The following is a 20,797-nucleotide window of genomic DNA, read 5'->3' on the forward strand; positions in this document are numbered from 1 at the left end:
AAATTGACCCTACCGGGATTCGTACCCGGAACCTTCTCATTCAGCAGCCATAGAGTAAACCATTGGAGCCACTGAAGTCGCCAAGACTATTTTTATAAAATTCGGCGATGACCCCTAATTGGTCTACCTTGGTCGACTATAGGACTAATTCACCTCTACTGTAGTGGCATTTTTTCGAATCATTAATTTTATTTAACGTCTAAAGTAACCAGCTGAAATATTGTCAGACCATTTTGTTATAGCCCACATAGCGTCGGAATGAGGCTGCAATTTCCTTTACAAAATGAGGCACGCAGCCGCCATTGTACAGAAACCATTGATGTGAAACATTGGCACGTCATTGTATATAGGTATACATACGTAATATTAATTATAACGTACGCACTATATCACGTGCTGATAATAGTGTGTTATTGCAGAAAACTGGTGGTGAGTATTAATATTTGAAGCCGCAGGCGAAATCTTTTGAGGTACGCGTCCAGCTAGAGCATGCATATATTATTTCAAAAACCAGGACCAATTTAGAAAAGTTCATGTCCCAAATTGGTCCTCCTTGTCCAGAGCTCATTTTGGAATGGTTTAACCACAGAGGTTGTTTGAAACATGCGAGTAAAAATGCAGGTTAAAACAATAACTGTCGGTGAGTCTGTCATAGCCGTGGTAGCCTAATGGTTTAACTTAGGTTCGAATTCAGGGTCGCACCTCTGAGTTTTTCGAAATTTTAAGATTCACAATCCTCGGTCACAAGTCCCCAACCCGCATTGGGCCAGCGTGGCGGATAATGGCCTAATCCCTCGACTGAAAGGAGACCCGTGCCCAGCAGTGGGACGTATAATTGGGTTGGTAAAGCCTGGTGCCCAGTGTTAAGCGACACATCTGTCTATCGCTATAGATATTCTGAGACTTAACTTGACAAGTCCCATGGTCCTGTAATTTCACCAGCACCCTTACCAGCCGATGTTTTTATTCTAAGGTTACAGATATGGGATGTTTCTACACATTTATCAGAGCCATTTCATGAGAGTTCCGCAGTTAACTACAGTTTAATAATCTATTTACACCCACTGGATATTACTAGAGGCAGTTACTAAGGAAATTTTCCTTCAAATTTCAACTTACAACTTCATTTCAAACAAGCTTCACGTTAACGAACACTGTATTTAACTTATTTGTTCACATGGTGAGCTTATCCTGCTTTACATATCGCCTCACTTAATCCTCTCCAAATTTAATTTTAACTTTGTTAAAGTTCGTAGTTTAATTAAACTATCCTTTGTTGCTCGCTGTTTGTCATTTGTTTTTTATCCGTTCGGAAACCGGCCTGCCATTGTTTTGTTTTAATTTTTTTTTCAGTATATTGCAGATGGCATTTAATTTTCTTTTTAATGTAATAATCTGCCTATCGCATGGGTATGAGAGTAAAAAAAGAAGACATTTCAAATTTAATTAATATTGAGGCACTATCTGTCGAAATTGTTTTCGATGCCTAAAAATTTCATATTGTAAGAGCATGTCAAAACAATTCTGTCGTTAATTATTGTTCGCACTCTGTTCGTTTAGTTATGAAAGTATTCAAATTAGGTATGATAAAATAACCTCTTATTATGTATCGTGTTTTTACGTTTTCGCCATTGTTACACTTAAATTTAATTTAATAAAAATCATATTGTTAAAATAAAATAATTTGTAAAACATATGTAGTGTAAATAGAAATGTTCTTTGGAAAAATTAGTATTTAATTAGTAACTTTTGTAACTATAATGAAAAATAGGGTGGTTTGCATTCATATTAAACATAATCTCTATCACGATGACAGGGATGGTGTTGCTTTGGTAGAAAAAACAAATATACACGATTTAATTCCGAAAAAAAGTTTCATTTCCTTTTACTATATAATACATACTAAATTTACTTTTTGATCTGCAAATAATATATCTGTAATATGTTATAACTGTCTCCAATCTTTTCACATAAAACACTTTACGTTCAGTTTTACGTCCTCTGTTTTATAAATTACACCATTAACAACCTGTTTCTATTCTTTTCAGATTGCAAAGTTACTTCAGAAATCAATGGCACTAATGAAGCAATTCGCAGACGGGATATTGGACTAGCTGCCTCTCGAGCCCTCTTCCAGAAGCAATAAAACAACATACACTGCTAAAGGTTTACAGACAAAAGTAAGCTTTAAGCAGAATAAGCACAAAAACTAAACTTAAACCAAAGTATCCCAATGGCTATGCTCAAAATTGCAAAAATCCAAGCAAAATGTCAATTACGATTCACTAATAATCAACAGCGACATTTAAAAACGACGAAACTTCACGACGAAGTTATATTTCAGACTTGACTTGACGGAAATATAATTAAAGTAATTAAGGCAACTGATAAACAGGGAAAATCAAAACCAATGTATGGTAACGCCAAAAAAACGCACCGAGCAATTTCCCAATCCAGGGACTCGTATGGCGACTCCAAGTCGTAAGCACTGTCCACTGCCTAGCTTTGTTGCTTTACCTTCGAGCCTTCTCGTACTGGTGTTTCAAGTACTGCTCTCAACAGCCCTCGCTGCCTCGGCGGACATTGACGAAAGCGCAACATTCAACTTCTCAAACCCGAATTCCACATTTAATTTTTCGCTAGTCGATGACAATTCCACTACACCAGAAATTCACATCAAACATCCAAAATATTCCACACCAGTTGCTATACTTCTCGCTATAATTTTTTTGATAGTAATATTTGGAACTATAATCGGGAACATTTTGGTGTGTGTCGCTGTTTGTTTAGTCCGAAAACTGAGAAGACCCAGTAACTACTTGATCGTATCCCTGGCAGTAAGCGATCTCTGTGTGGCTACGATCGTAATGCCTGTAGCTATGGTGTATGATATATTGGGGACGTGGCCTTTTGGACCTGTTGTTTGCGACTTTTGGGTCTCTAGTGATGTCCTGTCCTGCGCTGCCAGTATCTTGAACCTCTGTATGATATCAGTGGACAGATATTATGCTATTACAAAACCTTTAGAGTACGGTGTGAAAAGAACTCCAAGACGGATGCTTTTTTGCGTTTTCATAGTATGGATGGGAGCTGCGTTCATATCGCTTCCGCCAGTTCTAATACTAGGCAATGTGAAGACTCCTACGTCATGCTCCGTATCTCAGAATCAGGGATACCAGATATATGCAACATTTGGTTCTTTCTATTTGCCATTGACAGTGATGATGGTGGTGTATTATAAGATATTTAGTGCTGCTAGAAAAATTGTGAAGGATGAGAAACGCGCTCAGTCGCATTTGGAAACACATTGCTATCTTGAGATAAACGTCAAGAATGGTGGCGCAGCAGAGGCGAAACTCTTGGGAAGTCAGTCGAATCAACCCCCTGCCAGGGGATCCACAGCAAGTACTAATACCACTGTAAGTACCATGGAGTTTCTAAATGTATTAATCTCATTTCCAAATGAATCTTTTGAAACTTTTACGGAGTATACTAATTAGAATATTAACTCTCTCTTCCTTTACTTGATGCTAAACTGCACGGAGATATCTTGTATCTTCAAAAGTAACAATGAACTAGAAAAAATTGTTCTGTACAGTATCATTGCGAAGTGAAATTGTTATTAAAGGTATTGTTACATCTTTGTTGCAGTGTAGCGTCGAGAAGCCTGAGGGAGGTTTAGGCAGGTGCTTCAGTGGGCAGCGAAAGTCTAACGAGTCTCAATGTCCAATCCTGCAAAACAAGACTCCTACTAAGCCTATTCATACCATCAATCGATCTACTTCACAGGTGGGACATACTCCTGACAATAATAAACTACAACCAAAGGAGAGACGGAGACAATCCTCTGAAAGCGGTCACAAGATAGCAACAAACAGAATCAGATCGTCGCTGTCGAATTTTGCTCAAAAAAGTCACATCGCGAAAGACTTGCTTCACTCGCACTCGCCGCATCAAAAGAAGTTACGTTTTCAATTAGCCAAAGAGAGGAAAGCGTCTACAACTCTCGGGATCATCATGTCAGCGTTTGTGATCTGCTGGTTACCCTTTTTTGTCCTTGCCTTAGTGAGACCTTTCGTCGCCGAAGACACTATACCTGACGCTGTCAGCGCGCTGTTCTTATGGCTAGGCTACGTCAATAGTCTACTGAACCCCATAATTTATGCAACATTGAATAGAGATTTTAGAAAGCCTTTCCAAGAAATACTTTTCTTTAGATGTTCAAATTTGAATCACATGATGCGGGAAGAGTTTTATCACAGCCAATATGGTGATCCCGATCAGCATTATTGTGTTAATCAGACCAATAAAACGCAGCATTATGACGAAGGAGTCGAAATTGTTTCGGCGGTCGAAAGGGACGAGACGCGGGCCTCCGAGAGTTTTCTATGATTGTCAATGCCTGAGGTCGCGTCTATAGACCTAGATACTGTGATCTAATTAAGACTTTTTTAAGATAATAAACCAAGGTCTAACAGTGTTTATTTTTAAAATACTATTCTTTATTTTAAGCAACTATTGTTATCCAACCTAGTCGTCATTTGTTTTGTAATTTTTGTTTAAAAGCTGACGTAGCGTTTCTTTAATTGCATAAATACTTAAAAAGTATTAAAGTTGTATTATAATTTTAACATATTAATGTAAAAAGGGGTTCAGATGTCAGTTGGAAACAATTACCGATCAAAGCGTTTTGGAACGACCAAAGAAAAAGCTTAATCTACTTTAAATGTGAGAGGTTTTTGTAATTCTTAAGCTGTTGTGAATTTAATTAATTAAGTTTAAACTGTATTATATTGTTACAATGAATGGTATATATATTGACATTTAAAATTAGAAGTATTTTAATCCATGTGATAGTAGAATATAGAACTGTCTTTTTGATTGTCGCGCTAAATATTTTGGTCTAGAATTAGTACCTCTGCACAGTATTACCATAGTTATGTCAAAGTACGTAAGTGTCCTTTAGGATATCGGATATCCTTTAGGGTATAAGGGCTTTTCGGGATATGAGCCGGTTTACACCGATATTAGATCTTAAGATCCTTAAAGGATGCGTACACTTAAGCACGCTTAAGTTGGTAACACACTATCCTTCAAGAAACTAACCAAAATATACTTACTAGGATGTCGTAACATACTAGTGATGCAATAGATCTCTGCTTCTGCTTCTGCAACGTCAATAACGGAAGTTTAGAACATTCGCGATTTGCGTTCGTTTCGGGGCGCGCGTTTTTAGCAGTGTTGTGTTGTGCTAAGAACAATTATAAAATCAAAAACAAGTCCTGTTTGGAACTATTTTCTTGAGGTCTTTACAGTAATTACACTTCCGCTTTCAAATTTGCTTCCGTTTCCGCTAAGATACTTTTGACATTGTTTCCGTTATGACACTTCCGTTACATCATTAGTACGTACTGAAGTATCCTCGAGTAGTTTAAGTACACTTTAAAGCGTTTATATCCTTGGAGAAACTTATAAAAAAACTTTTGTTTATACCTTTGGGAATACTTTGTAGAGATACTAAAACTCCTAAACTACATTTTTTAATCAAATATTTATTATTCTTTTTTTTGCTCCATGCATTTAATCATGTTGCCCTTTATGTATAAATTACGTACAACATATATTTAATTTAGTAGATAAATATATATACTTTGAAATAATTGTGTACGCAATTGGCACTGCCAGGAAAAATAATATTAAGTACTTATATATATAAATAAATAATATAATCAATATATTTAGCAGAATATTGGTATCTTCAAAAGATAAAGATATAAAAAAATTCCTTTCTCTCTCGTAGAATTTCCAAAGGTAAATAAGTATATTTTGCATGGTATTTCATATTTCATCTACCACGCATATCATTAACATAGATACATACAGTATATGTATTTATATATTTTCCTAATCTTCGCTTTTTATACAATTTTCAATCTGTTTTGTGCTATTTAAGGTGACAAGTTAATAATCCTTGTAATACTGTGGAGTGATTGTGCGTTTAAAAACTAAGAGCCTTGTATTAATTTTTTTAATATAAATTTAACACACGGTTGCCCACAATTTTACGTGTTGTTGTTACGACAATGTTGCCGACAATTTAAGGCATTTTTTGAACCCTTGGTTATCCTAATAGTAATATTTTATTACGTGTTTTTATTTATCTTTCGAAAAATAACAGCCAAATTACTTGAGCAGAACTTTTTATTCAGTTTCGAATTTCCATACATAATTCAGCCAAGTGTCATTTATATTTCCTGTTAATTAAAAGCTTTTATTGCAAATTGCTTGTAGCACTGCCAGCAATAGTTGTTTATGAGTGCATGCACCTGAAGCGTAACTTGTTTAATTAAAATGTCACCCTATATATCAACACAGTAATATTAGAATGAAAAGTCAGTGTTGTAAATATTGTTAATATATTAATATAGTAGATAAATAAGTATAGATATATGTATAGATAAGAATATGTAACGCAGAAACCGTGTGGGGAAACTACGCTTGGAGATAATAATTTGACAATTCAATTTGAAGTTCAATTTGATGTTTTTTAATGGATTACTAAAATTTCTTTGATGTAGTTTCTTTCCATAGATATTGTGTGTGGTAAACGTAATTGATAAACATTTTCGTTTGTTCTAGGTCATAATATTTCAAAAATTCTTTGTAAAATAATTGACATGTACATTTTGTTCAGACTCAAAAAACCCATTCCTAATATTCAATTTATTTTCAATGTGTATACATAATTTGTTACTTTATACACTTATTGAATTCAGTGAGTCAAGAATTTGATATTTTTAGTCGACTAAACAAAATAACTGACGTAATTGAAAGCACGTGGAAAAAATTGGCAGCTCATTAGTTTCATGTTCTTAAAAACGATAGGTTGTCCTTTTATTTAACGCTGTTAATTTACCTTCATTGTGAAATTATATTACTATAGATATTTGACTGTTATATCGGCGATAGTAGGCCAGTGGGAGATTGCTAGAAGCTATCAGTTGAAAGGTACATGGATCGAATCCCGGTGGCAACAAATACCTGTTCGATATCACTTAATGTGGGAAGTTTTGTGTGTAATAAGCAAGAACTAGCTGCTATTAGGAATTTAAACCAATGTGTACGAGGATCCTGTCATCTTGTGCATTTTGACTAAAAAGCAAGATTCACGAATAAAGAGTATAACTCAGTCGTCAGGTTGACAAGGAACCCACGTTGAAGCAACTGATGGCGCACACGCGTGAAAATTGACGTTTCGACGACGATTGGATTGAAATAATTATTGTTGGAATTGCCAACAGTACCTATGACTCGGTCTTTTAAATTATGCACGTTTGTGAATATTTAGTAGAGGTGCGTCTCGCAAACGGCGAAGAAAACAGTCGCGATGAAATCTGCATTTTAAAAGGGCCGATGTGGTTATCATAAAGCTTATGACCTAACCGTTTTCTGCTGTCGTTTACTATACATTTTTTGTTTTTTCCTATAGATAGTAATTCAAAATTTCGAACTCTTATCATAACAAAGGGGATAATATTATTTAATCCTCAAAGATATAATTGTAAATATAAATGTGTTTTTTTTAAATTTATGTTTGATAAATAAGGTCTGAAAGAGTACATTCTTGCTCCTCCGTAGTACGTCGTCGATCTCAAACTAAATGTAAAAAAACCAACCGCGCTCGTCTTCTATTCTATTATTTCGAATCATCCCTCTCTCTTGCACACTCCTTCCATCTCACTCCCTCGTCAAGAACGTACACCCGTCGCCTAAATGATATTAATACATGCATTCAGATAATTATTGTTTCGTTGCTCCTATATTAGTTGATCTGCGGATAAATCATACATGAACTGCATTCAAGGTAACGCTATTATTATGTTTAAACATACTAAATTAATATTTGAAAGTGAAAAATAATATTTGATCCTATTTTTTCGTATAGGTCAAGTCTTGGTTGCTCTGTTCATTCAGTAAATTAGATTGGGTTAGTATATGAAAAAGCAATACGAGCCGAACGAACGAAGCGAGCCGCGGCAGCGGTTAGTGCCAGAAGTATAATCTGCTTGCGTTTTTCGAACATGGTTTCAGGTTTTTTAATGCTCATTTGTCTTAGTTTTATCAAAGTTAATTCACATAAATCAAACATTACCTCAGAATAGATTTAAATATACATAGATTTAATTTATTTTATCTTAGAGAAAAAGGATCAATTATTAAAAAAGATGACCGTTTACATTTTTTTGCCTGGTGTTTTGCAAATTTAAAATGATCATTTAAATACATGCCATAACAAAGACACCATACATACATACATCCATACGGCAAAATGCTTTTATCACATGAAAGTCATAACCGTAATTCGAACTACATGACAAGCTTAGTTGACATAGCGTCTGGCACGGTTTGCTGGGAGATGTTGGTCGTATCGAAATGAATTTTTTTCTGAGTGTTCGATTTTTATTTTATAATTATAACAAACTGGTGGAGTAATTTCATAAAAAATAATTGAAAATCATAATGATGACATTCAATAAAACTTAATTACATGAAAAAAATTATGTATGTTGGGTGAAATTTTATAACTCTTAACCTATTTAAGCATAAAAATGTTATCGACTAATTTCGTTTGTAGAATCTTTAGACCTCTCTTCTGAAAAATTATAATTTTGCAGATGTGGTCTTATAAAGCACAGACGTAGGCTCGAGTCGTGTCAGATCGAAGGAATTTGTCTTTGCGGTCGATCTTTATATTAATAAATCCCACCACTCATGGAAGAATGGCATAAGTGGAGTTACGTGAAACATGTTTATTGCTCCATTAGATTCACAAAAATATAACCTACATCCTCTCCTAATCTTGTAACTCTATGTACAATAAATATTAGTCGATACTGCCTCCGTGGCCGAACGGTTACCATACCAGACTGCCACGCAGAGGTCCCCGGGTTCGATTCCCGGGCCGGGAGAAGTATTTGTATGGCCTACATTTATTTCTCTCGTGAGTTTGGGTGTAATTTGTGGTTGTCTATGTGTGTGTCCATAGCACCCGCGACACAGGGTTTCCCTAGTGCGGAGCTATGTTGAGTGTGTGCGTTATTATTATTTTATATTAGTCGATAGAGTTACAAGAATTAGAGAGGAGGTGGGTTACATCTTTCTGTATCTAATGGAGCAATAAACATGTTTAACGTAACTCCACTTATGCCATTCTTCTATAAGGGATTATTATATGTCGATTTCAGTCAACATTTTTAACGTCTAACACCTTTTGTTATTTTATTCCACTTTCTTTCTTTGTTTTTTAGATACATTTTTAGTGTTATGGGATGTTAATTTCCAGAGCCGTAAATTACTAATAGCAATATCTGAGTAAATATAGGAGTTTTTGAGTCTGAATAAACCTAGTTAGTGAAATCAAAGCTATTATGCCACCACAAAGCTAAGAGAGTGCGGCATACTACCAACTTTCCGGTTGTCAATGGATGTTACTAATCTTTTTCGAAGTCGGTTTAGAATCAAGTAGTTTCATTCAGAGATGAACTTTTGAGAAGCTTTTTGTAATGTATGTAAAATACTATCAACCTTACAGGACAATATTACTAAAATCGTAAACATCAACTTATATTCCATGACTTTTTACAAAACATAATAGTTAAACGTCGACTAAAAAGTCGTTGAAAGACCAAGTACAAAGACACGACGCAAACACACAGAAAAATTCGTGAGGTCCGTTGGTTCGTTCCGTGGCTTAGTTGGTATAGCGTCTGGCACGGTATGCAAGAAGACGTCGGTTCGAATCCGACCGGATCGAAGGAATTTTTTCTAAGTGTTCGATCTTTGTATTAATAATTATAACAAACTAGTGGAGTCATTTCACAAAAAATAATTGAATATCAATTCAATAAAAATTTAATTAATAATAGTTATATTTATTAAAAATTAACTATTAAGTTTTTGTTGCACTGACACTTTTAAAATTTGTATCTGGCAGTACATTCAAACGCGCATGCGTCCTGCCCGACGATCGCAATCCCTACAGAGTTATCACCGTTTAGAATAATTTGTTTTAATATTTTGTGTTTTTGTATGAAAGTAAAACGTGATGGATTATTAAAAGCCATGGAACAGGGGTTGTTATTTATGATGTAAGTAATATAGTTACTATCTTACAAACAACCCTGTATATTCCTTAAAGAAATGTAATATTATAAACCAATATAATTGCCGACACACGATCCCCCAGAGCGCTGTCTTCGGATTTTTTATTTTTAGCATTAAATTGTTATTATCGTAAATTAGAAACAACAGGTTGTTTCTGTTTGTTATAATATGTGTTCACGTCAATGTTATAATTATATATTATTATATTTGGTAAACTGACGGCTTGTCAGTTGCTCCGTGTCGTCTGTCGTCGATCGATCGCTTAGTTATGTACTACACGATTCTAACCCGACGTTGATATCTTTCAGGGAATTCTATCTTTAAAATAGGTACTTTTATTAGGACGATGTTTATAATGTAAGTTGCCCTGTATAGACTACGTTTAGGTAGATATAATATAACATAAACAATTCCTTTATGAAACAACTGTTCAAAAAGTACGGGATAGTTTAATAGATAATAAATATGTGTTGTAAGTTTAGCATTTTATTGTTAGAACAGTAACCAAAAAGGTTAATATAATAAGGTCAGAAAATGTGTCTAAAATTTTCAAATAATTGTAACATGCCCTTAATTTTATTTTCTGGCATTGTCAAATCGCAATCTTAATAGAAGAAAGGCAATAAGTAGAATTACGTCAAACATGTTCATTGCTCCATTAGATATAGAAAAATATAACCCACATCTTCTCCAATTGGAGAAGATGTGGGCTATATTTTTCTATTTATAGTTTTCTCCAATTGGAGAAGATATAGGTTATGTTTTTGTGTATCTAATGAAGCAATAAACATGTTTGACGTTATTTCACTTATACGATTCTTCCTCTTCAATTGGAGATTAGATACAGAAAAATATAACCCACATCCTCCCCAATTGGAGATGATGTGGGTTATGCTTTTCTGTATATAATGAGGCAATAAACATGTAATTCCACTTATGCCATTCTTTCGTGAGGGGAGCGAAATAGCTGAAAATTAGGGGACCTGTGCAGTTAGTTGGTTTAGTCTCAATTTACTTTGCAGCAGAGTTTCGAATCGAGGCGAAATTTGGAACAAAATTGTGCATAGTATTACGAAATTTACTTATTCATTCGCTGAAACATGTAGTTAAAAGTTAGTAGTTACAGTTTATATTAGATCATACATTTCACCAAAACTGGGCATGTGAATATTTTACATGTCGCATACATTTAAAGTATAATTTATACAATAGCATTTTCTGTTTTTTTTTATAATAATAGGTGACAGGACGAACAAATTGTGCGCCTGGTGGTAAGCAACACGCCTGCCTATAACAGTTGCAGTGCCACTCAGAGTTTTAAATCACAAAGATCGGAGGGGCACTGCCACTGCGCCCGTCACCCTAAGACATAAGTTAACAAGTCCCTTTTGCCTCTAATTTCACCGGCACCCTTACCCTTTACAGTCGTATCTAGTACGTAACACAAGTAACATAGAGGTCACTATGCTATGGCTACATAAATTTACTTCCATTTTGTCTCGCGGCAACGTGAATTAAACCTTAAAACGGAACCGAATGTCAGTTTCAAATAGACTACTCAAGAGTGAAGTTTACCTTTGCACCAGTGGCAAGCCAAACTGCATAAATACTGTCACTTTACAGGTATTAGGCAATTCAATTAATCCTACCTGGAGGCACCATAACATAACGACCGCCTATAAATTTTAACTTGAATAATTCCCTTCTGTTACTTCTTGAGATTTTTCTTAAGCTATCTATATACCACATTAACGCAGCGTGTTAATAATAGCCAAAATTGTGAAAATTATTTAGCATTAGCGACGCACAAGTTTTGCTTAAAGTAACTTTTAATTAAAATTAACTTGAACTGTTAAGTTAATTTTAAAGTTAAGAGAAAATGTTTTACAAAATTATTTGAAGTTGAAACACTGTACAAAAACGGAACTTTTATCCATAATAACGTATAAAGTGTGTAGCTATGGACATAGCTACTGTATAATACAAGGTGACATTTTCGTATCACGATTTTTTGAGAATGATTCAATTTGAACTAATTTTTCGGACATAATTTTTGGGATGGTAACATTCAATAAAAAATCACCTTGTATAAAAAATCTAATTGTATGCAAGTTTCAATTAAATAAAAAAAGAAAAAACAAACTTCATACCTCGGCTTAATAGAAGTAAGTTTATCTAATTTTGTAAGAAGAAAAAACAACAAACTGTAATGAGTTGAACAAACGATTCATGGACAATATACAGATTGCATACTTAATCGAGTTGTATCCGAAAAGGGGTCACTCTGCTTATTATTACTTAAAACGTATATATACTCTGCAATCGCGAAAAACCAATCCGGTGTTCCATTTGTTTGAGTGTTTATGAACATTTAATTGGGTACAGGTGAAATTTATTTACATTAATGAGTGAATTAATCCCCTTCGGGAGTAATACAGACAGTCCTTCAGCGAATTAAACTCGATTCTTCCCAAGGCCTATCATAATTAAATAAATAATACGTAGCAGATTATATCTCATGTGAAATTATAAAGGCTTGTGTTTTTATTATATGTAAATACAAAATTATAATTGCCTATATGTACATAGATAATAAATTGTTCAATGTAAATGTAAACGTCATGATTTATTATATATATATCTTCTGTAGTCTTTGGGGCGACTAAATAAATTAGATTTCAAAAATTATTTTCTTTTTATTCATTTACCAAGTCCTACATAATTGATTCCATAACATTCGTCTTATGAGCCTGGATTAAAGATATAAAGTACCAGCTAGAGATAGAGCGTAATATTAAAGCGTAAAAAATAAAAATCGTTGAAATAACAAAGCAGTAACGTTAAATTCCTCTCCCGTCAAATTTGAATTGTATCAATTTATTTTGTATCCACTGAAGTTAACAGTTCACGTATAGTACACGATGTCCATTTTTCAAACGGCTTTAATGTCATTTGTAAGAAAATAAGTTCTGAAATAAAGCCAGTGCCGCTCGACCCGCGCAACAGAACCAATTCAGTCCTACGGGAATAATTTTAATTCGCGCTGAGACAGTATTGCCTCTTAAGAGCGTAATTTGAAATGTTCTGTATTAAAAAATAAAGCCACATGTGATGATATTACGTCAAAAGTACTTTTATAGCATTAAAGTTATAAAAATAATACCAACTGCATGAAACAGTTGTGTGTATGTGAAGTTTTATATGTCCTATTTAGACATAAAATAGTTTTGCCTTCCGCAAAGTAACGCCTGAATCTATTAATTACATAAAATACTTTATTGGCTAATTTCATTCGTAGAATCTCAACCTATCCCCTGAAAAGTAGTATTTTTCGCTAATGTGGCATTATTGTACCGCTCTGTCAACAAAGCTATGGGTCGAGTCAGCAAATCTAACGAATTAGTTAGTAGAGTGGTAGCCACGGTGAAGCAACAATCGCTGGTTCGAGTCCAGCCCGGTTGAAGTCATTTTTCTTTTGTATTTTATTACGGAAAAATTGTATTGTATTTTATTACGAAATTTTGTATTTACGTATATATAACTTTACGCCTGTCTCCCGTTGGGGTAGGCAGAGACTATGAACCTCCACCTGCTACGCTGCTGACAAACCTGCAACCAACCAACTAAGTATACCAGAATCTGATGGCACTTAGGCAAATTTAAATTTGTAGTGGGTAACGTGAATATAGCAGAAAAATTTTTACTAGATACTTTATATATTTTGATTGACCAGAATTGATTTTGTACATGTTTTAAGATCTGTATGAATTTGTGTGTGAGGAGGATAAGTAACATCTGATACATATTAAAATTAAACAAAAATATAATATCAATTATGTAATTGTTGTGGTGGGTGTTAGATTTATTTACGTTTGCACTTTAAAGTTACTCGCGTTTACGACATATACCTTTTTTTTTGCAACTCATTGTCTACACACTATAGTCTCGCCGACCAGCACCGGTACCAACAAAAATTACATACCACATACATTGATTTCACTTTCTTAAAATTTCAAAGATCAAGTTTGTTTACTTCTAATAACCGGCAAGATTTGAGACCCATTCTAAATTGTGAACCATGACATAGGTGCACCTAATTCGTCGCTGATTTTGCGACAAATATTATTACTATGTTTTTGTACTTGAGACTGAAGCGGATTCTCAGTAATTATAGCTACAAAAGCGTTATTTTCAAGTAAAACAAGTTTGGCAGACAGCCATTTGACACAGGTAATATTTTGAATTGAAATGTGACAAGTTATCATTGCCAGTGTGAAAGTCGTTCGATTTGTCTAATATTTAATGCCATGAAACTCTAATACCACTATAATATAATTTGACTCCATAGATTAAACTTTTCTGGTATGTTATTAGCAACAAATTGGAAGTCATTGAATGCCACTTTGTATATATAGTTCAGAATAGGCTGGTCTGTTTGGTGACTTTATCATCTGAATCAGCCGTGACTATGAGACCTGCAAAGAGCAATCGAGTATATAACCAGAAATAGAGACGAAATAAGGGCCATCCATCCCTGGCAACTCACCATGCAAATTTGCCTTATATGATTTTTAAATATCAACTCGATACCTTCAATGAACACTAAGCCAACTTAATTTTTGGATCTGCTCTGTTTTTATTTTGTTTTTTGTTTCTTTTTTTTACAAAATTCGTTTTTTTTGTTCTTGTTTCTTTTTTTCACAAAATTTGGGGAGCACAATTAAGATTATATTTATATTAAGCAGCCGTACTTACTAAGGCAAATAAATATGGCTGTTTACAAAAATAACAGAAGATGACCAAAAAATAAAGATGGCGTAGTGTTCATTGGAGGTATCGAACTCTCGTTGGCATTGAAATCATAAATTAGAAATAGTACAGCGCCAACTGCTGATCTGTGTGTACGTCTGAGTATATTCTAAAAATATTCTGTATTTATTGTAATGAAGATAATATCTGTAACTATGGGGAGTTGTTCCATTCGGTGGTGTGGGGAAAACAGCAAATCATCTAATTACAAAACAAACGGAATCACATTTCACCGGTAATTAAATATTAAATATGCAATTTTTCAATTTCGTCCATTACAGCAAAGCTCAAGTTAAACTGGCCGATTTCAAGTGAAACGTTTGAAGACATCACCTTGGCCAATCGTAGCGAGTTGTCACCGTAATGGTTTGGCAGAATAGTTTTCAAACAAATTAAATGATATTTCGTCTGTGTTTCTGGTAACATACTCAACGAAGAACCCTAAACGCTGGTTTGTTTGAAAAAACAAAAGTATACTTAGATCCAAAAAGATAGTTGACGGATTTTTTAATGTGGACTTTTTGTAGAGTCCTTGGAGCACCAGAGCTTACAACCCGTCCCTTTTATAAAAGGTTTTCAACTATCTAAATATCAATCTAAATATCAAGATTAAATGTTTGTTAGTTTTAGCTGAACGTTGTCATTAGCGAAGCGGAACTGACTCAAGGTCCCTAAATTAAATATGGCGGTGTCCTCAGAGTTCGAAAGTTAGGCTGGTGCATTGTTCATAGGCTGAGCGATTTCCTTAATGATCTGGGGGTTCATTTTGTCGAGTCACCGTTACGTTGGTGGCATTAGGTGGTCTTTTGCTAAAAGAGAGCCAAGTTCCGAACAACAAACAAGCGGGTCCGTCAGCTTCGCCGATAACAAAATTGAGATCTAAGTGGCTGCCAACTTCTAAGTGGGTTCCTTGAAACTTACCTAATGTTGTGACCTTACTTGACGCCGGGTTACGGCTGACGGACCTTACGGTCGCGGACTGACTGAAACTCAAACTCAAATAATTTTTACTCCAAAAGTGAGCAAATTATACATGAAATCGTCACATCCCAATGCAGATTCCCCTAAAAAGAAGGAATAAGAAACTTTAAGGGTATATTTTTGTAAATAAACATTTGTACAAAGACTATGCCAACCAAATCCTGAAAATAATGGAAACCAGCTGAACTAAAAGTATAAAACGAATTTAATTTTAGTAATTTCAGACAGAAAGTGACATCACTAATTCAAGTTAATATCTAGTTTTGTTTAAAAAATGGATAGGTAAGGCAAAAGGAATAACAATTATCAAGGCAAAATCAATTCAAGGAATACTTAGCAGCAGTAGAGCTCGATGTGAAAGAGTTCGTCCAGGGAAGTACTGCCACATTACCTATTTCTGCCGCCAAACAGTAATGTCAGCATTACTGCGTTCCGGTTTAGAAGGTTATGGAGCCTTACTATCAGGCGCACTTGTTCATCCCGTTGCTTGATATTATAAAAAATACACTGTGTACAGATTTTAATATAAAAGTTATTAAAATCTGTACACAGTACAAGTTTCCAAAAGCGCAAATTATGTAAAGGCTGATAGGTTCTATAAAGTACAGATTGCTATTCCGCTGCGTCGCACACAAAGCGACCACCCCAAACTTGTGCGTATGCCAGATAGCGTGCAACGCTAATGATTTTAAAGCACGGCTTCATCACCCTCGCTTGGCGGATAGCACTGATGGCAATGACCTTTGGCTGTCACCTTAAAATAGAACACAATTTTCACCTAATCTTTATCTTTGAAAATGTCAACAGCACGCAAAGTATAAGATTTCAATTCATCTTTGCCACTTACGATAAAAATGGACGAAGACCCTCTTTATATCAAAGCGAAGAATTTTTGCAATTTTCTTTTGTCTCTTCATTTCATTCATTCATTTTTACTACAAAGTATTTGACCATATTTTCAAAGTTAAGGCGAGGTTTTTTAATACGAGCCTACATTTAGGGGGTGAGGTATAGGGGATCGCACCTCGCGTTCCGCAACGCGCGCGCTGAAATATAATATAATAAAAACATGCGGAGAAAATTTAACACAGATCCGACGTTGACGAGCGCCCGATGGTGACTGATGGGACAGCGAGCGTCGTGAAACCGCTGGGCAATTTTAAAATTTTGGGATAAGTGTGAATTTAATAACTACAGAGCTTCAGTTGAAAAACAAAATTTTGCAAGTTCAATGTAGTGTTTAAAGAGAAATATCACCATATAAAAATTGTATGCAAAGTTAGATATTTTATTCTTAATGTCTTAGGGTGACGGGCGCAGTGGCAGTATCCCTCAGATCTTTGCAATTTAAAGTTCTGAGTGGCAGTGCAACTGTTATGGACAGGCGTGTAGCTTACCATCAGGCGCACGACTTGTTCGTCCCGTCACTTGATATTCTATAAAAAATTAAATTCGTTTTATACTTTTAGTTCAGCTGGTTTCCATTATTTTCAGGATTTGGTTGGCATAGTCTTTGTACAAATGTTTATTTACAAAAATATACCCTTAAAGTTTCTTATTCCTTCTTTTTAGGGGAATCTGCATTGGGATGTGACGATTTCATGTATAATTTGCTCACTTTTGGAGTAAAAATTATTTGAGTTTGAGTTTCAGTCAGTCCGCGACCGTAAGGTCCGTCAGCCGTAACCCGGCGTCAAGTAAGGTCACAACATTAGGTAAGTTTCAAGGAACCCACTTAGAAGTTGGCAGCCACTTAGATCTCAATTTTGTTATCGGCGAAGCTGACGGACCCGCTTGTTTGTTGTTCGGAACTTGGCCTCTTTTTCACATGCACGTTTAGTAAGATTAAAGATTAATTACTGATACACTCTTTTCTAATCTTATACTTTTATCTTTCTCTTTCATATTATATTTGTGTTTTCATTTAGTTTTTCGATGTATTGTACATATCTAAATACTAAACTCACCGCTGTATTGTAGAGATATCGCACCCTTTTTTTTTAAATAATGCCAAGTGCCGGGACGAGCAAGTCGTACGCCAGGTGGTAAGCGATACGCCTGTCTATAACAGTTGCGACGCCACAGTCACTGCGCCCGTCACCCGACATAACATTTACAAGGAGCTTTACTGCTACTGCAGTGTTTACTGCATTTTACACCTCATTTTTTTCTTCGTCCTGAAAAACTACATAGAAATCACATACCGAGCGTTAAAACGGTTCACTCTATGACTACGATATACGTAATTTGTTTCTTATAATTCATATTATTTTTATATTCTTCATTTAATAATAATAATAATAACCATCTTCATTTTCTCTACAAAGTTTACACTGTACACATACATTAATTGATGTACATATGTTATAGACCACAATATTTGAAGAGACTGGTGCCTGAACTAGGTTCATCCTGTATTAAAGGTCGCCAGATCTCTACGTCCTTAAAAATCAATAACATTATACATGTATCATATCATCATATATACATTTTATTATAAAAATGTGATGTTGGTCAGACAAAATTTAAAACAAAGTCTGAGTTACTTAATTAAGTATGATAAATTAGGCAGTACAATAGAAGTGCAATTGATTGAGTGTGTGTGTGTGTGTGTGCGTGACTTTCAAGTGATAAAAATACTTGTGTCTTATGATCATGTGTTGTACCATAAATATGAACATTACTCGATTCCGCATGAGTATCCTCTAGAAATAAAGAATGTCGCACCGTAATAAACAACACTATGAATCTGTATCTATATCAACCCCAACACCGGGCGTGGACTGGGGCGGAGCAAAATCAGACGCTTTAAAAATAGAAAAACATTACCTATTCGCTGACATAGAAACTAAAGTGCCTATAACTATATTTGTAAATACAAGTTCTTCTTAACGTCACTGATATTGTTTTGTGGCTAACAGCTGCAAATTACCAAGTAAGCACTTAAATACATGTGTAAAGGGGAGAGCTCATTCAAAATTTAAATTGGTGGTGCAAGCGGGAGTATCTGATGATCTATCGGCGCAATTATTTAAAAAAATATTAAATAGTAACCTTTCTCGGCCTACTAATACAACAAAGGTACCTTTGTCCATACTTAGAAATATATCAGCGCATCGTAAGGGTATTAACTCGAGGTATGTACTACGCAGCAATACGCGCTATAACGACCTTAAAAATTAACCAATCCAGAACAGTCTGTCTACGTAATAGGAGTAGGTACCAGTATACAATATGATACCGAAAGATATCAAAGATACAGTTTCACCGTGTAGCTTTAAGATTAAATCAAATATATGGCTTTTAGAAACACAGTTCTATAACTTTAAAAAATTCCTCATTTTGTAAAATCTAATGTCGCAATGTAATTAATGACTATCGTATTGTGATATATCTTTGATTATTTGTTATTGAAATTTATTTTATTATTATTATTTTATGGCGTAATAATGTAAATGTGACTGTTGTAGATGCAATTCTATGTATTATTTATTTTATAATCAATTTTAACACTGACTTGAAATGTAATGTAGCGTAATAGACAATTGTTCATTTTACAAATTGAATGATATAGCCACTGACTTCTAACGTATAACATTATTACCAATAATTAATTTTATTTCATTTCTTACTGTAAAATCATACAGAATCTATTAATAAACATAGTGGTAATCTGTGGTAAAGCTCTAAGTCACTGTCCAAAATAAAACTTTCAAAATTGAGCTTTAAGGCCCGGCGTCCACTGAAGGGGAGGCTTGGCAAGAGATCCTTCGGCATCCCTACATGCAAGCGCACACTGACGCCTATTACAGTGTCCTTAAGTATCCTTAAGCTTCTGCCAAGAAAATGTCGCCACGCCTGAAGCGTCAATTTGCTGAAAACGTCAAATTTAAAGAGTCAAAATACACCCACGAAGTTTGGTAATTCGCTTACAGCGTCTTCTGTGGTCACTCATTACCAAGTCAAGTAGAATTGTTTTTACGAATTAAATACTTAATGTTGTTTAATGTGTTTAGTGGAATGTACTTCAAATATGTAGCAACAATAATAATATTGCAAATTAATAACTATTCTGCTTTCAGTATTAACCAAACAACAAATAAAAACAAAATAATTTGTATCAAACGCTGACGCGCGAAGCGATAGCGTGCACACTATGGAACTTTCTCGTATTGATCTGGTTCGCTCAAGATTCTGGACGCTCCACGCTGACGCTTATAGCAATAACCGAATTCGCCACGAGAGTCGCGGTTATCGCGGAATCCGAGACTTTATAAATCTAGAAAACTCGGACCCACTTCGGATGCCGCTTGTGCACTAAGTTCGTCCCGAATCCAAGAAAATACGATAATCGCTTGTACACCTAGAGATAAAATGATCCCAGTGACATTTCGGACCGTCATTTCTCGGATTCGGAACTGATACGAATCGGAAGTAGTGCACAAACGCTCTTAGGTAAGCCGCAGCATTCTGTCGCAACATCGCGCTCGCGCCTGGCCCCTCTTCAAGTCGCATCGAGTCGATCAATACATAAGTGTTGTTACAAAAGTTATTTAATATCGAGAATATTGCAATTAACATTTTATTTTTTTCAAATTATGTTTCCAAGCCGTAGGTACAAGTAAAATATTGTGACAACTGTAAGCTACCAGCAAAATGTTGGTATTAACGCGAAGAACGTGCTTGCTCTGCTCAGCAGACGCTATAAAACTTCCAAAGGCATTTCTTATTTAACACTTTTATGAACCCTATCAAACACATCGTGTAGAAATGTAGCAAGTACCTAGTTGGGTCGAGTTGGTACATTTTAATAAAGTTCATATTGTTAATTAACACCAGATTG

General features: G+C 34.9%; 1 protein-coding gene across 2 annotated transcripts; it reads left to right on the plus strand.

The window, feature by feature from the left end:
• Positions 1 to 2,121: 2,121 nt before the first annotated feature.
• Positions 2,122 to 4,613, plus strand: LOC113232420 (5-hydroxytryptamine receptor 1-like). 2 transcript variants are annotated; one of them, XM_026467134.1, is made up of 2 exons: positions 2,122 to 3,419; positions 3,652 to 4,613. In XM_026467134.1, the coding sequence occupies exons 1-2, from the start codon at positions 2,415 to 2,417 to the stop codon at positions 4,390 to 4,392; spliced, it is 1,746 nt and encodes a 581-aa protein (XP_026322919.1). In that variant the 5' UTR covers positions 2,122 to 2,414; the 3' UTR covers positions 4,393 to 4,613. The 2 variants fall into 2 exon arrangements, with proteins under 2 accessions (XP_026322919.1, XP_026322922.1); XM_026467137.1 differs by having other exon boundaries at positions 3,790 to 4,613.
• Positions 4,614 to 20,797: the final 16,184 nt, after the last annotated feature.

This window comes from Hyposmocoma kahamanoa, unplaced genomic scaffold, assembly GCF_003589595.1.
Source record: "Hyposmocoma kahamanoa isolate Upper Pololo Valley unplaced genomic scaffold, ASM358959v1 76, whole genome shotgun sequence".
NCBI lineage: Eukaryota > Metazoa > Arthropoda > Insecta > Lepidoptera > Cosmopterigidae > Hyposmocoma > Hyposmocoma kahamanoa.

What these genes read in the sequence shown, in the direction of transcription:
- LOC113232420 (XM_026467134.1), top strand. Translation starts at nt 2,415, where the DNA reads ATGGTAACGCCAAAAAAACGCACCGAGCAATTTCCCAATCCAGGGACT. An exon ending in CAGCAAGTACTAATACCACT is followed by an intron (nt 3,420 to 3,651) that starts GTAAGTACCATG and finishes TCTTTGTTGCAG; the next exon opens with TGTAGCGTCGAGAAGCCTGA.